Below are 17,302 nucleotides of genomic sequence, written 5' to 3'. Positions count from 1 at the left end.
GGTATCTATGCTAGTTGTTGTAAAAGTAGTAGTCTGCTGCCTTGTCAAAATGTGTCCTGAAAAACTACAGATTTATTCACAGAGCAGTTTAACAATTGTTATATATAACAGAGGCTACTACTTTTAGTTTTCACCTAAGGAGAAAACCCAACCTAAAAAACCAAGCAGATCTGATAAATTCATAGTTGGTCTATGTTTAAATCACATCCCAGAGGAAGACAGACTAGGCATAAACAGATATAAAACAAGATCTTCTACATCTCATTTTTCAGCAAAAAATACAACATTTACTCCCTCCCAACCCCTGGCCTTGGATTCACTTAGCTCTTGTCCATCTTGATGCAACAGTTTAAAAAAACTGAACTGTATTTTTAAAATTCTATTTAAAAACTAGTTCATAGTAACAGTTTAAACACTATATTTTCTGGTTAGTCTGGATGAGGCATAATATATGCTAGACTGCAACCTAACTAGTAGAGCCTGGTTTAACTACACCATTTATTAAAATGGCTACTCCCCATCCAGACTAACCAGGCAAACCCTTTGGGCCTGAACCAGTATTAAGCCATGTTTAAAATCTACTCTCCTAATACTGTTTTATTCCCAATATTGATGAGATTTCAGTTCACACTATCTTGGGAAAAGGGAAAAGAATTTCCCACGCCAGCTCTTGAATCTAGATAGCCTGCATATCCTTGAAAGCATTTTGGGGGCCATTGGCATAACCTTCAGTTTTCACGTTTATAGTAATCTACACATTGTTATAATGGCCATTCCTTATTTTATCGGCAGCTGTAGAAGTCTCTTAAGACTTCAAGTATGCAATAGTCAATAATATTTATAAAACTAAGGAGAGGAGTAGATTTATTGCCAGAAAACAAATCCTGTATATTAACATTTTTCAGGAAAAAAGGAAACCATCACATATGATGAGTGGAACAGGAAGATTCAAGGGCACTTTGAAAAGCTGTTCTTTGTTTCTGAGAACCCAGGAGATCCTAGTGAAAAACATCCAAATCTGGTTCACAAGCGTGGCATATACAAGGACAGCTATGGAGCTTCAAGTCCATGGTGCGACTACCAGCTCAGGCCAAATTTTAGTATAGCAATGGTTGTGGTGAGTGGAAAAACATGTTCAAAGTCACAGCTCCTTTAACTATTTTGATTGAATTGAACTAAACTTGCATGAGGGGGTTCATTTGCATGGGGTAAACCAGGAATTACTTGGAATGCACTTGTATCTTTAATAGAGTAGTGGATTTTTCTTTAATAAACTTTCAGAATTGGCCCATCTAGAACCTCTTCCAAAGGACTAACCTAATTATGTTTGGGCCTGCTAACCAATGTGTCATTAGGATAAATATAAAAAGGCACTTCCTATATTGAAGATGTATTTGCAGGATGCTAATTGAAAATTGCCATTTTTTGTTTGTTTTGTTTTGTTTAATCTCTTTATGGAATTTGTGAGAAATCATGATACATTTTAAATCTATTATAAAGGGCTGTAGCTCTCTCTGTGAGCATATTGAAAAGTAATAGAAATGTTTGATGTGAACTATGCAGTTTGTTGATTTCATAAAACAATACTATTTTTTAAATGCAAAGTTCATTGGTTAAATCTGTTAATTGTGCCAGGCCCCTGAGATATTCAGTCCTGAGAAAGCTTGGAAAGCACTTGAGATAGCAGAGGAAAAGCTGCTTGGTCCACTGGGCATGAAAACATTGGATCCAGAGTAAGCATATTAGAGATTGTTATGTGTAGTATGCATAGTTTTAATCATGCAACAAGATTAACAGTAAGAAGTTCACTGTGATACGTTTCGTTAAGAATACCTCAAGAACTGCACTAGCTAATTACAGTATATAATATATTTATTTTAGTCAAGATTATTTAGCTGTTCTAAATCCAGTTCAGATTCATTTAGTTATTTACAAAAGTACCATTTTATTCACTATCTTGCTCCCTTTAGAAGCTGGTCATTAAATTTTCAAAAACTTCTAATAAAACTGGCTAGTATTAGTTTGAAAAAAGGCAGCACATAGAATTTTGAGCATAAGTTATGACAGAATTGTGACCAAAATACTATAGTTATGGACTGAACATAGAGTTCTACTCTTACAGCTCTGTAGTTCATTGTATTAATACAATAGGCCTTGCATAAACTAACCACTGAAGAATATTAATGCTATAATCTTGTTAGGGCCAAGATATATAATGGTCCTTCCTTACTGTGCCCTTGTGCCGTGCTGAGTACAATCTAACCATGTGAATTCATATTATTTTGAGTTATTTCTCTAATGCATTGCATATATTTTATTTAACTTGTTGCTTTGTCTAAATCCTGTACTTCCTTACAGTGATATGGTTTACTGTGGAGTATATGATAATGCCCTGGACAGTGACAACTACAATGTTGCCAAAGGTTTTAATTACCATCAAGGACCTGTAAGCGCTAAAATTCCTGAGTTTCACATTAAATTAAAATTTGTTGATATCTCAAATTGATAGCTAACATACTATCTCTTACATCTTTTTGTTTAGGAATGGCTCTGGCCTATTGGATATTTCCTTCGTGCAAAGTTGTACTTTTCCAGGTTAATTGGTCCAGAGATGTACGCAAAGACTGTGTTTTTGATTAAGAATGTTCTTTCTCGCCATTATGTTCATCTTGAGAGGTAGGTCATCATACAGTTAAAATATTAATCCAAACTAGTGGTGTCCAATGTATTGCATTGCATATAAAAGATGCAAGACACACACAAATTTTGTTCAAAAAATGAGTTTGAGCATTTAAGACCTACAAAAAAGCACCAGTGATTTGGTGTTTTCTAAGTGTAAAAGTCACCACTATGCAGAGTGCCATTTAAGTCCTACAGCAGCCTTCAACATAGGCTAAACATTACTGCCTTTTTTTAACCTCTGAAATATTTAATATCTGCCCTATCACAAAGTGAGTGAACAATTTTAAAATCAGTCATGGAGAAGAATAAATAGAAAATATTTATTAAGAGAAAACAGAATTTGAGGTCTAAATTGCTAGACCACTTACAAAAAATGTGATGCAGAAGAAAAAATATGGATGTGTACTTTCAAAAATTCTAAATATCAATATTTTTCAAGAGTTTGATGATGATGAGTTTGAGGGCTGATCGCAACAGGTTAAATAATGTAAGGAAATAACCGTTAAATTGTATAAAATGGGAATACATAACTTCTGAAGTTGACTGGGTAGGTCACATGAATGTGCCAATTAATCATTACTATAGAACTGCATTTCAGAAACTAATCACTTCACTGCACAATGGAAATATTACTTCATTAAGAAAACAGAGGCATTTACTCCCCTACAGTGTATATGGCCTTCCCTAATCTCCCCCACCCCTTGCCTTTTGTTCTCTTGTCCACTGTTGAGTTTTCCCTGTTCTTCCTGCAATATTTTTTCCTCTATACACTTGTTCTTCTCCACTATAATTCTGAATAATTCCCATTTTCACCCTTCCCAAAGCATTTCTAGATAAACAGAGATCCTTCAATATGCAACCCACCCAGTTCAATGGGTGGGAGACTTGATTGGACCTGCAACATTCTGGACAGCTTTGGAATAAAAGGAGAGAGTGTTCTGCCTCCCAATGTGTGCTCTGCCACCCATTGGCCAGCCAAAGGGAGATGGGAGCCAGCTGACTCCTTGTTCCCCAGCATTATCAATTTAAACCCTTGCATGGGGTTTCTCAAGCCTCTAACTCAATTTTATTTGAACCCACTCTTCCTTCCTTTAGTTATATTGAAGCATATAGTAGTTATATAGTAGTATAAGAACTGTGTTTGAGGATGCTGTGGGTCTGACCAATTGCCTGTGTTAGGGAGAAGGAAGCAATTTTTCACCTTGGGACCAAATTAGCTGAGGCCTAGCAGGTTTTTTTCATAGCATCATGATGGCAGTTAGGTTACATAGGAATAGCACTTGAGAAATCTAGTGTTAGGAATTTGTAGGAATGGTTAATTCATCATAGCTTTCGGCTGGTATCCATTGCAGATGAAAGGCCAAAAGGAACAGCACCATCCTCAGCCTCAAAATACAATGACCAAACAAAAAGTAAAATTGGTAGTGCCGAAACTTGTGGCCTTGGGATGTCTGTGATTGGCAATCTGTAGTTTTATTTTCCTGTGTTATCTTTAATGTCTAATAGCAGCTCTCAACATTTCTCTTGTGTTCCCAGATACTTTTTCATTCAGTTAATGAAAAACTGAAGGTAGAAATGAAAAATATAAGTTTATTTAAAACAACTAGACTTACCATTTAATTTGGAAATCTTAAAATGGCTTGAAATACAATTTCATAAATAGCATGGATTTAAAAAAAAACCAGTCAGGCTGGTAAGAACCTTGTGCACGTTCACAAAACCATGCTGATTGCATTATTTCAGTATTATTACTTTCAAAAGGTAATAAAGTTGCACTGCAAAGATACCTGTACTTCTCAGGTTATTGAAGGCTCCCCTGCGTGGAGTCTCAGGAAGCTCCTGCAACATACACATGTTTCAGTATTATGATGTGTCTTGTCATATGTTAATGCTCTCTTATTTTTATTTCACCACTTTAATGCTTTTGTAATATTTTCATTGTGTTCGGTATTTCTTCTTTTGTACACTTGGCTTAATTGACTCATACTTTAAAAACGTGTTAGAAGTATAATCATAAAAGAGAAATGTTCTTTTAATTTGTTATGAAATATAGCATTAATCATATTTTATGCTGGGATTTTTAATTTTTATTTATTTATTTATTGGGCCAGGTCATCCTGGAAGGGGCTTCCAGAGCTGACCAATGAAAATGGGCAATATTGTCCATTCAGCTGTGAATCACAAGCCTGGTCAATTGCTGTTATCCTTGAGGTTCTTTATGACTTGTAAAAGTTGGCTTTGATTGCTCGGTAAAATTTGCTATGCGCTTGTATTCAAAAAGTACAAATGAAAAGTTTGCTCATACTATAATGAAAATGTTTTGCACAGTTATTTAAATAACTATGGTCTGATTTTTTTCAAAGGTGCTTAGTATCTGTATCTCCCATTTACGGAAGAGGTATTTAAGGGTGCTGTCAGCACTTCTGAAAATGAAGTCATTAGTATGAAAATATATACACACATACACTTGATACAGAAAAACTTATAAAGCAGCAACTTGGAGAATGTACACACATGCATTTAAAATAGCTTTTGATTTGTACACATACTAAATTAAACTATATCCCCGTATAGCAAGATGTTAGAAGAATAGTCTGGTTCCAAATTAGAATATGAATGCCAAGTGGTTCCAAAAATCTGAGTTTAAACTCATGGGGTTCTCTTTTCCATATTTTCTGTTAGTCAATAGATGCTATGCACTCTCATCATGGGGGAGAATAGATTGTACTGTAGGTAGTATGATGTGTTTTCTGCTGCAGTCGTGCATTTCATAGATTGCACTTTCATTAGTGTTTTGTCCCTCTGTGCTGAACTGTGTGACTTTTCCTAACAATTTCTTCTCTTCCATGTTCAATTGAACACTCCATTAAAAAAATAAAGTTTTCACTCTTTACAGATAATGGTAGTAAATTAATATCTTCACAAACTTTAAATGAAATTTGAGGACAGTAATTCTGAGCAATGATGTGGATGTATCCTGTGTGAGATACTTAATAGGTTATTTTTTGTGTTGTGGACCATATGCCAAATTTTATTTCTTTAATTTAATTTGGCTTAAAATAATGTACATCTGTCAACAAATGTGTTCTACCAGTAGGAAACCAGAAGAAACACTTTATCATGCAATGTCCTGTACGTATATCAGGATCCAGGAGCCTACAGAGTTGGGTGCTGGCTTAATGATGAATTTGAAAGAATTGTAATTTTATTTCAGCCCTTGCTTCAAGTAATCTTCTTCACTGGGGGTGAAATTCTGGCTCTACTGAAGTCAACTGAAAAACTCCTTTTGACTTCAGCGGGGTCAGGGTTTCACTCCAGTTGCAGAAAGGGGGCAGTCTGATTCCAAAGTCTCTCGATGTGTTGCTAATAAGAGCAAGGGTACTGACAGCTGCCTGTTGCTTTTCTTCCCTTGAATGTTACTTCCATAAGAGTATTTGTTCTGTAATATATAGACACACAAATAAATACCTTTACCTGATCTCAACCCAACCTTTTCAAAAATTGGGGTGTGTGGGTGGGGTGGGAAATGTATCCATTTGAATCTTCTGCTGGTCCTTAAAGTAATGAATAGACAACAGTTAGATTGACTAGTAATGTCCTCAACATCACAGAAGGAAGTACAGCACTGCGTTGTAGAAGAAATGGACTGACAATACAGATTGAAAATACAAACCTGCCCTACTTATTATTATTCTGCCATTCATATATATTTTACAGTCATGTTTTAAAATTTGCCCAACGCATTTAAAATTTGGTGTTGGCACATACCTACCTACTTCATGAGAATATACAGTTATAGGTATATTTAAGAACAAACTGCTGAGAGAAGCATTTAGGCAAGTGGACTAAAGATAAAAGTCCAGTGCAGTTTTATTTGTGATGGATTTCAGAGATTTATTTTATAGAAGCCAGAGTTTAGTTTTGTTCAGGTTATCATTTAAATTTATGGTACTTCATTGGTTACAGTTGCACTACTCAGATCACTTAGTCATATTCACTTTTTTTAATCTAACCACTGTGTTTTATGTGTGTGACGTGGTAGTTTGGATACATGAGGTAATATCATGCTTTCCCCATACAGAGTTTTTAGTTGAATAGAACTCATAGTTTAGTAATATAGGTCACTCTGTATTATTAGTGTGTTCTTAAATTTTTATATAATTGACTTTCCTTAATATGGGTTCAAATAATTGGAAGTGATGCTTAAAGGAAATTTATCTTGTTCAGATTTTCTTTAGTGCTTCGGTTGTGAGCTGTTTGAAATGGATTCCTTAGGAAACGTTGTCATCTAGCCTGACAGATTTGCATAAGAGATGGGACAAAAACATAAGTTGAAAGGAAAATGATTCATTGTTCTGTTTAAAGAATAGCTAATTCTTTATAACTTTAGTAATCAGGATTTCAAAATTAGGATCCAGATTATTTTGGTTCTTGAGTACAGTTTTTTGACTAACTGTATTTGTTGAAAAGTCAGCAACAACCCAGTAAAGGAAAATTTATATGCCTTCATAAATCAGCATGCCATTTTATGTGTTTCTGTGTGCATTTGAGAAAATTCAGACAGTTTTATTTTTGAAACATTTAATAATGATACATAAGGAACATAAGAAGTTACTGCTTTCCCATAAAATTATGGGTTTATTTCTAGCTTAGCTATTCATTACTGTGGTTAAAATTGGAAAGTGTACAGTGGGTTAACTTGGGTGAGGGGGAGGTGGGATTTATTCATTAAAGCTATCTTGAAATTGGAAAAGTTTGAAGAGCTATGATTGTTATAAATAGATTGGGATTATATTGACTGCAATAACAATCTCTAAATGTAAGAAATATTCGGGAGAAATTTTTGCTTCAAAACTTCCATTTTATCAAGGCTAACTTTAAAAAGTTTTGTGAATTGCACTGTTGACGTGAACATAATACACATTTCTCATTGCTAGTTTATTTTTAACTTAATTAAAATATTTAAAAAGAGAAATTACAGAGATGTACACAGATATATACATTATGCTAATTATGAATTTTGCGAATAGATGCATGTTTAAAATGCTACTTCTGCACTGATTAACTGAATGTAATTCTAGTGACATACCTACTTTTAAGAATAAAGTAGGTAAAATTCTATATTATGGGCTGGTTTTGCCCATGGAAACAAGAAAATTTAGATTTTAAATTACTACTCACCCCTTCTAGCTTTGATCTCAAACACTTTCAATGCTTTTGGTCAGACTGGACAATTTAAGAATAAAGTGAGGAAGTCATAGGCAACATTTCTTGAATTTTCCTCTGAACACATTTAAAATAGCTAGTTTATGACTTACATTTAATTTTGGAGGGTGGAGGGAAGAGAGAAGAACTGTTGATCTAATATTTTATTTTGTATGTTGGGCTTCAGCACCAAGTAAACCTGTATACAACCAAGTTACAAACACCTTTAAAAATAGTTGGCTGTAATTTAGAAATGTTGACTGATCCTGAACCATAGTGATACTAACACCATGGTATAATATACTGTAAAACTTACATGGTCAGTAAAATTCTTATTTTTGTAGGTAAACTGAGTGGGAACTCTGTACCTCTGCCATGTACCAATCTGTTTCTTGGTCTGTATGCTATAGAGCAGAAACTACTAGCATTGCTTCACCAGATCTTTTTTTGTCAATTCAAGTAATGTGCATTATTTCTAATCTGTTTTCATTCATTTAATAGGTTTTTACTGATCAAAAATGGATAATTTTGAGAATCTTTAAAACAAGGACTCATTCTAGTACTGCATGTTGTAATATAAAATGAAAAGACTGAGTCTAGCATAGCAACTACTGAATTTAGAAAAATGTAATTCATTTGTCTGTGAACAGCATAAAATAAAAGTATAACAAAATTGTGTTTTTCTTTCTTTGTCACTGTAGTTCCCCAACAGTAAGTTTTAAATCTTAAACTGTTAATGGCAAATCTTTTTTACAATTGTTGCTGCTGTTTGCAAATCCTGAAATCCTCTTACTTAACAGAAATGAACTGCTTATTGCCATTGTTTAAGCTGAAGATATAAAGCATCATTCTGTAGTTCACTTTTTTCACGCATAGCTAGATATTTATATGCAGCTAATGATGACCTGTGATGCTTATGTGCTTAAGTGCTTTAAGTCTGAATCCAAATATCTAAGATGAAACAACACTATTACAAATTACCAAAAAACAATGAGGATAGCAGTCTGTAACATACCCTGTTGTAAAACTCTTTAATGGACAAATCTTCACCATGTACCTTGCTGTGTGAAGTCTCAAATGGTCAATGAAGTGTTCAACTTCAAGTTCTTTTGCCAAGGAAGAAAATACCCAGTCACATAAGCTTTTGATCTAAGGAAAAGATGATTTCCACTAAAATGAAGTGTAGGAATTGTGTAGTTGGTCGAAACTAATTTCACTTTTGATTTTTAATTCAGATGACCTTCTGAGGTCTTACCCTGAAACTAAGCAAGATTACTATAAGGTAATTAAGCTAAATTGGGAGACAGTTTTCTTTATAATTTATATCATAACTTCTGCTAGAATGTGAGAATCCAGGAAGTATTGTACAAATAGTCAAATCATATTACTGTGTATGAATCGGTGTCCAGTTACAGATAGTTTTTCAAAAGAGCACAATTATTAACTCGTCTTTTTAATATGTAGAAACTTTGGATTCAAATCCTAAATCACAGATAAATAGAAATAAGACTACATGAAACATGTGCCATTGGTTTGTTAGCTTGCATTTCAGCCTTATTTCTGAGCCCATCACAAAGATGGTTTTCCAAAACTTTGTGAGGTAAAAGTCACGATCTCCATTTAGTAAGCTCTAAAAGAGAAGTGGAGAAGCAAAGGCCAGTGGGGAATGGAGCCAGAATCCCTTTTTAAGGTTGATAACCTCACAGTTTTGGTTCCTGATTGAAACTAAATATCAAGAGGACTTTTTTTTTTTTTTGAGTTATCTACGCAGACTTAATTGAATCGCCTTTAGGCATTGTCCAGTAAATGTACTTCCTTTCTTGAATATTTCCCAAACCGTGAACTCTATCCTGATAGAGGCTGTGCAGTGGTTTATTTAACTATACTTCTCAGTTCTTCTAAAAGATAGCACAAATGATCATTTGCTTCCGAGAGTATTTACCTGTCACTTTTTTGGGGGGGTGGAGGGCGGTATAAGGAGACCATGAACATATTACAGCCTGCAAAGGGGTTCTGTGGGGAAACTCTTTTCTTGCTCTTTTTGCAGGATCTGTGGCTAGGCTGAGTAGAATTACTTTTGCAGCACTGAGTGTTTTCAAGATTCCAGTCATCCATTCATAAGTGGTCCCATTCTTACATTATTCCTTGCATGTGACCTCTGTTTAAACTGCAAAGTGATATTTATGAAACACCATTTTCCAACAGATATACTGTAGGTCTGGAGTGAATGCATTAATAAAAAATTATTATATGAAACTGTCAGTACATAGGAATACGTTAAGGCTGCCATAACCTTATTCTTATCCCCATTACTCTTGCCTTTGCAGCATGCTTATATTTTGACTTTACAGTGTATCTGTTAACATTGTTTCACTGCAAAGGTACACAATAAAATATCAATTTTAGTTGATCGGTTTCTATTAAGACAAAGATTTTCACAAGAGAGGGATCTTAGATTTCTCTCAGGGAGAGAAAGCACAGCTAATTACACCTATTGCAGTAGTCAGTGGGTGTGGAGATACACAAAACCTATTTCATCATGGAAAACAAAGTACTAATTCTCGTTTGAGTTTATGGTATAAGTGTGTAATTGCCCATCCCTGCTTTAAATGCTCATGCAAACTTTTTGGTCTGAATCTCACATCTGGGTGGGGAAATTGCATGCTGGGCCATGAATGTAGGGCAGGGGAAGGGGATGAGGTGTGGGAGGGTGTGCGGTGTGCAGGAAGGGGCTCAGGGCAAGGAGTTGGGGCAGAGGAGGGGGTGCAGAGTGCAGGAGGGCGCTCAGGGCAGGAATGCAAGGAGGGGTGCTGAGTGCACTCAGGGCAGGGGGTTGGGGTGCGGCAGGGGGCTCAGGGCAGGGAGTTGGAGTGTGGGGTGCAGGAGGGGTTTGGGCTCTGGCCTGGCGCCGCTTACCTTGAGTGGGTCCAGGGTGGCAGTGGGGCTAAGGCAGGCTCCCTGCCTGCCCTGGTCCTGTGCTGCTCCTGGAAGTGGCCAGCACCATGTCCCTGCAGCCCTTGGGGGAGGGGCAGAGGGTTGTGCATGCTGCCCTTGCCTGCAGGTACCTCCCCCGAAGCTCCCATTGGCTGCGGTTCCCCGTTTCCAGCCAATGGGAGCTGTGGGGGTCAGTGCCTGCAGGCGAGGGCTGAGTGGAGCCCTCTGCCCCCCCCTTCCCTCAGGGGCCGCAGGGACTTTGTGCCGGCCGCTTCTGGGGCGGTGCGGGGCCCGCAGCACCACAGGGGTGGCAATCCCGTAGGCCAGATCCAAAGCCCTGACGGGCCGGATGCAGCCCGCGGGCCATAGTTTGCCCACCCCTGATTTAAAGTGAACAACAGAGTGGCATATTTCACATTGCTTACTAACAGAATATTTAAACCAGGAAGATCTCTGGTGGTAAATTTCATGATTTCACCGATATAAATCTGAAATGTCATTGTGTTGTAATTTTAGGGGTCCTGACCCAAAAAGGAATTGTGGGTGGGGGAGGTCGCAAGGTTATTGTGGGGGGAGGTGCGGTACTGATACTCTTCTGCTGCTGGTGGCAGAGCTGCCTTCAGAGCTGAGCAGCTGGAGAGGGGGAGCTGCTGGCCAGGAGCCCAGCTCTGAAGGCAGAGCCATTCCCAGCAGCAGTGCAGAAGTAAGGGTAGCATGGTATGGTATGCTGCCCAGCTGTGAAGTCCGCGCAGAAGTAAGGGCAGCAAGACTGTGGACACGCCCCCTCACCCCCCCCCCCATAATAACCTTGTGGACCTCCTGCAACTCCCTTTTGGGTCAGGACCCCCAATTTGAGAAACACTGGTCTCCCTCAGTGAAATCTGTATAGTCTAGGATAAAAGTACCCAAAAGACCAGATTTCACGATCCATGATGTGTTTTTCATGGCTGTGAATTTGGTAGGGCCCTACTCATGCCCCATTCTTGTATATTATGCCCTCAGGGGAGGCAGCAGCCATTCTGTTGTGGTTGTTGCCCCACTCTCCCACTTGAATAATCGACGTATAGTTTGAGCTGTTTCTAAAATGCTGTGGGTCTAACCTAACACTAGTTTTCAGTGTAGCTATACTGCCAAAGACCCTTAATGTAGATTCAGCTTATACCAGCAGCAGGAATTGTTTCACTGGTGTAGTTAAACAATCTCCCCAACTGTCATAAGCTATGCCAGCAAAAAGATTCCTGCTGCTATAAGCTGTGCCAATATAAGGATTTTTGCCAACATACCTCTGAGTTCGGAGTGTGATTTCTCCCTCCCGCCACCTCTCCAGTGACGTTGCTCAGCCACTGAAACTTTGTAGAGTTGACCTGGCCTCAGCATTGGGCTCAATCCTTGGGGTTAGGCTGAAAGGCCAACCCTGAAGATGTGCTTTTTGACATGGAGACTGTTTTAACAGCACAGTAGACCTAAATATATGTAATAGTAGATCTCAAAGTACAGGTACCCCTCCAAAGAAGGTATCCTTACCCACATTTTACAGATAGTGGTAATGCTTGCAGGGTTTTGTTTTTTGTTGGGGGGGGGGTTGTTAGTATACCCTAAAATTGTGGCCTTCACATTGAAACACAGACATGGGAATGGATTGTATTCCCCTTCATGTCCTATAAGGGAAATTTCATACTGTGGAGAGTTTTGACTTATGTAGAGCCTGCCTCAATATCTCATGTTTTTTATTTGGACTCTTCCCCTTCACTGTGAATTCATAAAGGTGATTTTTTTTTAAATCCTTTCTAACTGTGTTGAAGCAATTGATTTAAGCAAACTGAGTTTGCCCTTCTAATGTACAAAGTGTCACTAATGGAGCAGATAGAAACTGGAATTCCTTTTCCTTGGGAAATTCTGAAATTTCAGAAACAATATTTCTAAATTGGAATGAAATCTCAAAGTTTTGTTTTGAAAAAGTCAGTGACGCTGTTAGACCTTTCTGAAACTTTTCTTGAGTCTCCCTGTGTTACCCTAGACTCTCAACAGGTGGGCAGGGAAACCTTGCCTAGTTCTTATCAGGTATTCACAAAATTGTCACAGTCCAGTGGAATGCTTACCCTTTTAAATATCTACCATCAGAACACTGTCTATCCAGCTCTTGTCATCAAGTTATTGTAGACTATATCTTGACTAACATCAGTACTCCTAAACCTTTTGCAAGCTTCTAGCAATCTGAAAATACGTGCCTGAAAAATCTGGCATAGTCAATAGCTGTTAATCAACTATTCTATTTTGAAGTGTTTACCTATTACCTTAATAGTATTTGATAAAAGTACTTGGCTCAGATGGAGCAAAGAGGGGAACTAGGGTCAGACTAAAGATCATTTTTGTATAGTCCAGCTCCTGCTAAGTTTGTAATAAATATCAAAATACTTGCTAGCTTTAGTATTGAGCAATTTTGTGCACATAACTCTTCTAACAAATGTGTTTTGACAAGTTAAAAAAAATGACCTTTCTCATCATTGTTTCCTATTGTCTAGCCTCTGCTGGAGGGATAGCTGGGTGGTTTGAGCCTCCTTAACCCAGGGTTGTGAGTTCAATCCTTGAGGGGGCCATTTAGGGATCTGGGGCAAAAATTGGGGATTGGTCCTGCGCAGGGGGTTGGACTAGGTGACCTTCTGAGGTCCCTTCCAACCCTGATATTCTATGATCCTCCAGGTTGCACGTTGTCCTTTGGTGCCAGGTTAGCTGAGGGTGTTTTCCCTTTTGTTTGTATTGCATTAGTACTTGGCATCCCTTCCCTTCCTTTACGTCCCCGGCTGGGTTGCCTGGCGGAAAGGGAGGGGTTCTCCCCTGCCCTCTGGAACGAACGCAACAGGTGCCCGGTCCGGTTGGAGGCCAGGGCGTCTGCACCAGCACTGTGGTTTCCCCACTAGCTTTTACCCTTGGGGGCGGTTCTACGCGGGGGCGGTGCAGGAGAGTTTTCTCCCACGGTGGGGGAGGACTGGTTCCCTCCCTCCCGTCCTATCAGGTTACAGGCTTTGCCCCCCCAGCGGCGGCCTCTGGTACACATTTGCCCCTGCGGCCAGCAGCCCGGCGTTCCCGCCTCCCCGGGCGTGGGGTGGGAGCTGGCCTGGGCTCGGGTAAGCCGCGCTGCTCTGCACCCTTCGCCGCAAGCTGCCCTGGGCTGGCTGCTGGGGAAGTCCTAGCGCCGCACCTCGAGGCTCCTTGCGGCCCCAGCGGCCGAGCGGGGCAGTGCATCTCCGGCTGGAATGCGGCTCTGCCGGCTCAGGCCACGCCCTGGGGCCCCTCGTCTGTCCTCCCCAGGCGGGCGGTGCCAGTCTGCAGGCCGCGGCATCCGAGAGGAGAGACGCAGCCGGGCAGGGGCAGGGGTAAGAGACGCGGTGCGCGGGGACAGCCCCGGGCAGGAGAGGGGCTGGTGGCAACCCCGAAGGTTAGTGCCAGTCCAGCCCCCTGGGGGGCTGCTAAGGACCCAGTGGGGTGGGTCTATCTGTCCATCCCCCACGGCTATGGTATCTGAGGGCTGCTGAAGCGTTAAACAGCAGCACGGATCTGAGTGGGGAGCGGTCCAGTTCATCCCTCTGGCTTCGCATCCAGACCGGCCGGTGTGAACGCAAGCCCATGAACCAGTGTAGGTCTGAGCACCCGTTGTGTGTTTGGGCAGCAGCAGCGGGCTGGGTGCTTGTCAGCCAGAGACGCATTTCGCTGCAATGAACCTGAGCTGCCTTTCAGATCTGTGAGGAAATCAGGTGAAGCTTGCCCTGTTTAAACCTCGAGGATGGAGCTTGTGGGCTTTTCCTTTGAATGCTTGAGAGCTCTATCCTTGGAGGTCCTGAGTGGCTCTTGGAAGGTGAGGGCGCTCCTTACTCCTTGACTTTAGTGGGATTTGAGTGTGCCTGATACCTCAGAATCACGGCCTGTACTCACTAAGTTAAAATTGAAGTATGTGGGTGGGTTGGTTGAGTCTCCAGAGGTTTGTATCAAAGTGCAGTTGTGTGCATCCGTGATCAAAGGAATAAACTCTTCTCAGCGTGGCAAAGTCCACTTCTAATGGAGTTAAAGAAATTAATTTTAAAACACTACTTGGATGTAAGGTACAGGTGCTTCAGGCTAATTATAACTTCTATATTGTTCACTTTAGTAACAAGGCAAGTTCAAGGACACAACAGAACGGGCAAGCAAACTTGCTGATAGCAAATGGGAAAATCATTGTGGGAGCAATGCTGAGAGGGGAAAACTGGGCTTCTGAACAACTTTGGTTGTTGGTGGATTGACCCTAAGAGCTGTTTTGACACTGTCTCTTCATGGGTCACTTGCAGTTTTGCAAATCTATGCATAGCTCTGTTTCTAACCTGGAAAACGATCCCCCAATCCTCGCCTACAGACAGCCCCCCAACCTGAAGCAAATACTCACCAGCAACTACACACCACACCACAGAAACACTAGCTCAGGAACCAACCCCTGTAACAAACCCTGTTGCCTTCTCTGTCTCCATATCTACTCTAGCGAAACCATCATATCCAGCCACACCATCAGAGGCTCATTTACCTGCACATCTACTAACGTGATATGTGCCAGCAATGCCCCTCTGCCATGTACATTGGCCAAACTGGACAGTCTCTACATAAAAGGATAAATGGACACAAATGAGACATCAGGAATGGTAACATACAAAAGCCAGTAGAACACTTCAATCTCCCTGGACACTCTACAACAGATTTAAAAGTAGCCATTCTTCAACAAACAAAGTTCAAAAACAGACTTCAAAGAGAAACTGCTGAGCTATAATTCTTTTGCAAACTTAACAGCATCAATTTGGGTTTGAATAGGGATTGGGAGTGGTTGGCTCACTACAAAAGCAATTTCCCCTCTCTTGGTATTGACACCTCCTCATCAGTTATTGGGAGTGGACCACATCCACCCTGACCTAATTGGCCTTCAACACTGGTTCTCCACTTGTAAGTTAACTACCTTTTCTTCACGTGCCAAATATATTTATGCCTGTTTCTGTAATTTTCACTCCATGCATCTGCAGAAGCGGGTTTTTAACCCACGAAAGCTTATGCCCGAATAAACCTATTAGTCTTTAAGGTGCCACCGGACTCCTTGTTGTTTTTGTGGATACAGACTAGCATGGCTACCCCTCTGATACTCTGTTTCTTTTGAAAGGTAAAAATGGAGAGGGCTTGTGGCAGGGATGCCATTTCAGATTTGGGTGGAGGAAGACTTTAACCATGATTCCAGGGCATATTTAGGCACTTGAAAACTCTAGTTTTTTGGCAGATAACTTAGCAGTTAGTTGACAGGAGCACTGTATCTAATTCCTATATAAACAAAAGAAAATTAAATATTAGACCCACTCAGCTCTAATACTACCATCTAATACTGACATCTTGTGGCAAGTCACTTAAGGGACAATGGTTAGGTTTAAAATTTTAATGTATATTCTTACTTTGTTAATAACTCTGGGGGGAGAGAGAGGCCCCATCAGGACTCCTTGGCTCTATCTCAGCTCTGGTAGGGGAGTTGGGTCTAGTGAGTTACAGAACAGATAATCATCAAGTGATTCATCCCCTGTTGCCCATGCCCAGCTTCTGGCAAACAGAGGCTAGGGACACGCAAAACATGGTGTTGCATCCCTGCCCACAGGCTAATAGCCATTGATGGACCTATCCTCCATGAACTTATCTGGTTCTTATTGGAACCCTGTTATAGTTTTGGCCTTCACAACATCCCCTGGCAACAACCTGTGGAGCTTTACTGCGAAAAAATATTTTTTGTTTTAAATCTGCTGCCTATTAATTTCATTGGGTGACCCCTGGTTTTTGGGTTATGTGACGGAGTAAATAACATTTCCCTACTCAATTTTTCCATTCCATTCATGATTTTATAGACCTCTATCATATCCCCCTCCTTAGTCATCTCTTTTCCAAGCTGAAAAGTCCCAGTCTATTTAATCTCTACTCATGCAGAAGGTGTTATGTACCCCTAATCATTTGTGTTGCCCTTCTCTGTACCTTTTCCAAATCCAATATATCTTCTTTTGAGATGAGGTGACCAAGTCTGCATGCAGTATTCAATATGTTGGTGTACCATGGTTTTATATAGACGCATTATATGATATTTTCTGTCTTATTATCTGTCCCTTTCCTAATGATTCCCAATATTCTGTTAGCTTTTTTGATTGCCACTGCACATTGAGCAGATGTTTTCAGAGAACTATCCACAGTGACTCCAAGATCTCTTTCTTGAGTAGTAACAGCTAATTTAGACCCCATCATTTTATATGTATAGTTGGGATTATGTTTTCCAATGTGCATTACTTTGCATTTATCAACATTGAATTTCATCTGCCATTGTGTTGCCCAGTCACCCAGTTGTGTGAGGTCCCTTTGTAACTCTTTGCAGTCAATTTTGGATTAAACTATTTTGAGTAATTTTTTATCATCTGCACATTTTGCCAATTCACTGTTTACT

General features: G+C 39.9%; 2 protein-coding genes across 19 annotated transcripts in view; both read left to right on the top strand.

Annotated features, from left to right (window-relative positions):
* AGL (amylo-alpha-1,6-glucosidase and 4-alpha-glucanotransferase) overlaps positions 1–8,560 on the top strand; it is a 57,005-nt gene extending 48,445 nt beyond the window's left edge. The window contains exons 30-34 of one of the 3 annotated variants that reach the window (XM_073356929.1): positions 906–1,117; positions 1,636–1,733; positions 2,359–2,446; positions 2,543–2,676; positions 4,794–8,560. In XM_073356929.1, coding sequence (XP_073213030.1) covers positions 906–1,117; positions 1,636–1,733; positions 2,359–2,446; positions 2,543–2,676; positions 4,794–4,911 — 650 coding nt within the window. In that variant the 3' untranslated portion in view covers positions 4,912–8,560. Of the gene's footprint in view, positions 1–905; positions 1,118–1,635; positions 1,734–2,358; positions 2,447–2,542; positions 2,677–4,793 lie in introns of those variants that run through there. The other 2 variants (XR_012160376.1, XM_073356930.1) reach the window with 2 other exon arrangements.
* A 5,443-nt stretch (positions 8,561–14,003) lies between these two features.
* LOC140916039 (putative ferric-chelate reductase 1) overlaps positions 14,004–17,302 on the top strand; it is a 139,168-nt gene continuing 135,869 nt past the window's right edge. For 12 of the 16 annotated variants that reach the window (XR_013636183.1, XR_012160382.2, XR_012160384.2 and 9 more), the window contains exon 1: positions 14,005–14,195. Coding sequence is in view for 4 of the 16 variants with exons in the window: in XM_073356932.1 (XP_073213033.1) it covers positions 14,076–14,195 (120 nt within the window). In the remaining 12 variants the exon portion in view is untranslated. Of the gene's footprint in view, positions 14,196–17,302 lie in introns of all 16 variants that reach the window. The other 4 variants (XR_012160378.1, XR_012160377.1, XM_073356931.1 and 1 more) reach the window with 1 other exon arrangement.

The sequence above is a fragment of the Lepidochelys kempii genome, chromosome 8 (assembly GCF_965140285.1).
Source record: "Lepidochelys kempii isolate rLepKem1 chromosome 8, rLepKem1.hap1, whole genome shotgun sequence".
Taxonomy (NCBI): Eukaryota; Metazoa; Chordata; order Testudines; family Cheloniidae; genus Lepidochelys; species Lepidochelys kempii.
The sequence above is the reverse complement of the archived record's forward strand: the minus strand, read 5'-3'. Positions and strand labels throughout refer to the sequence as shown.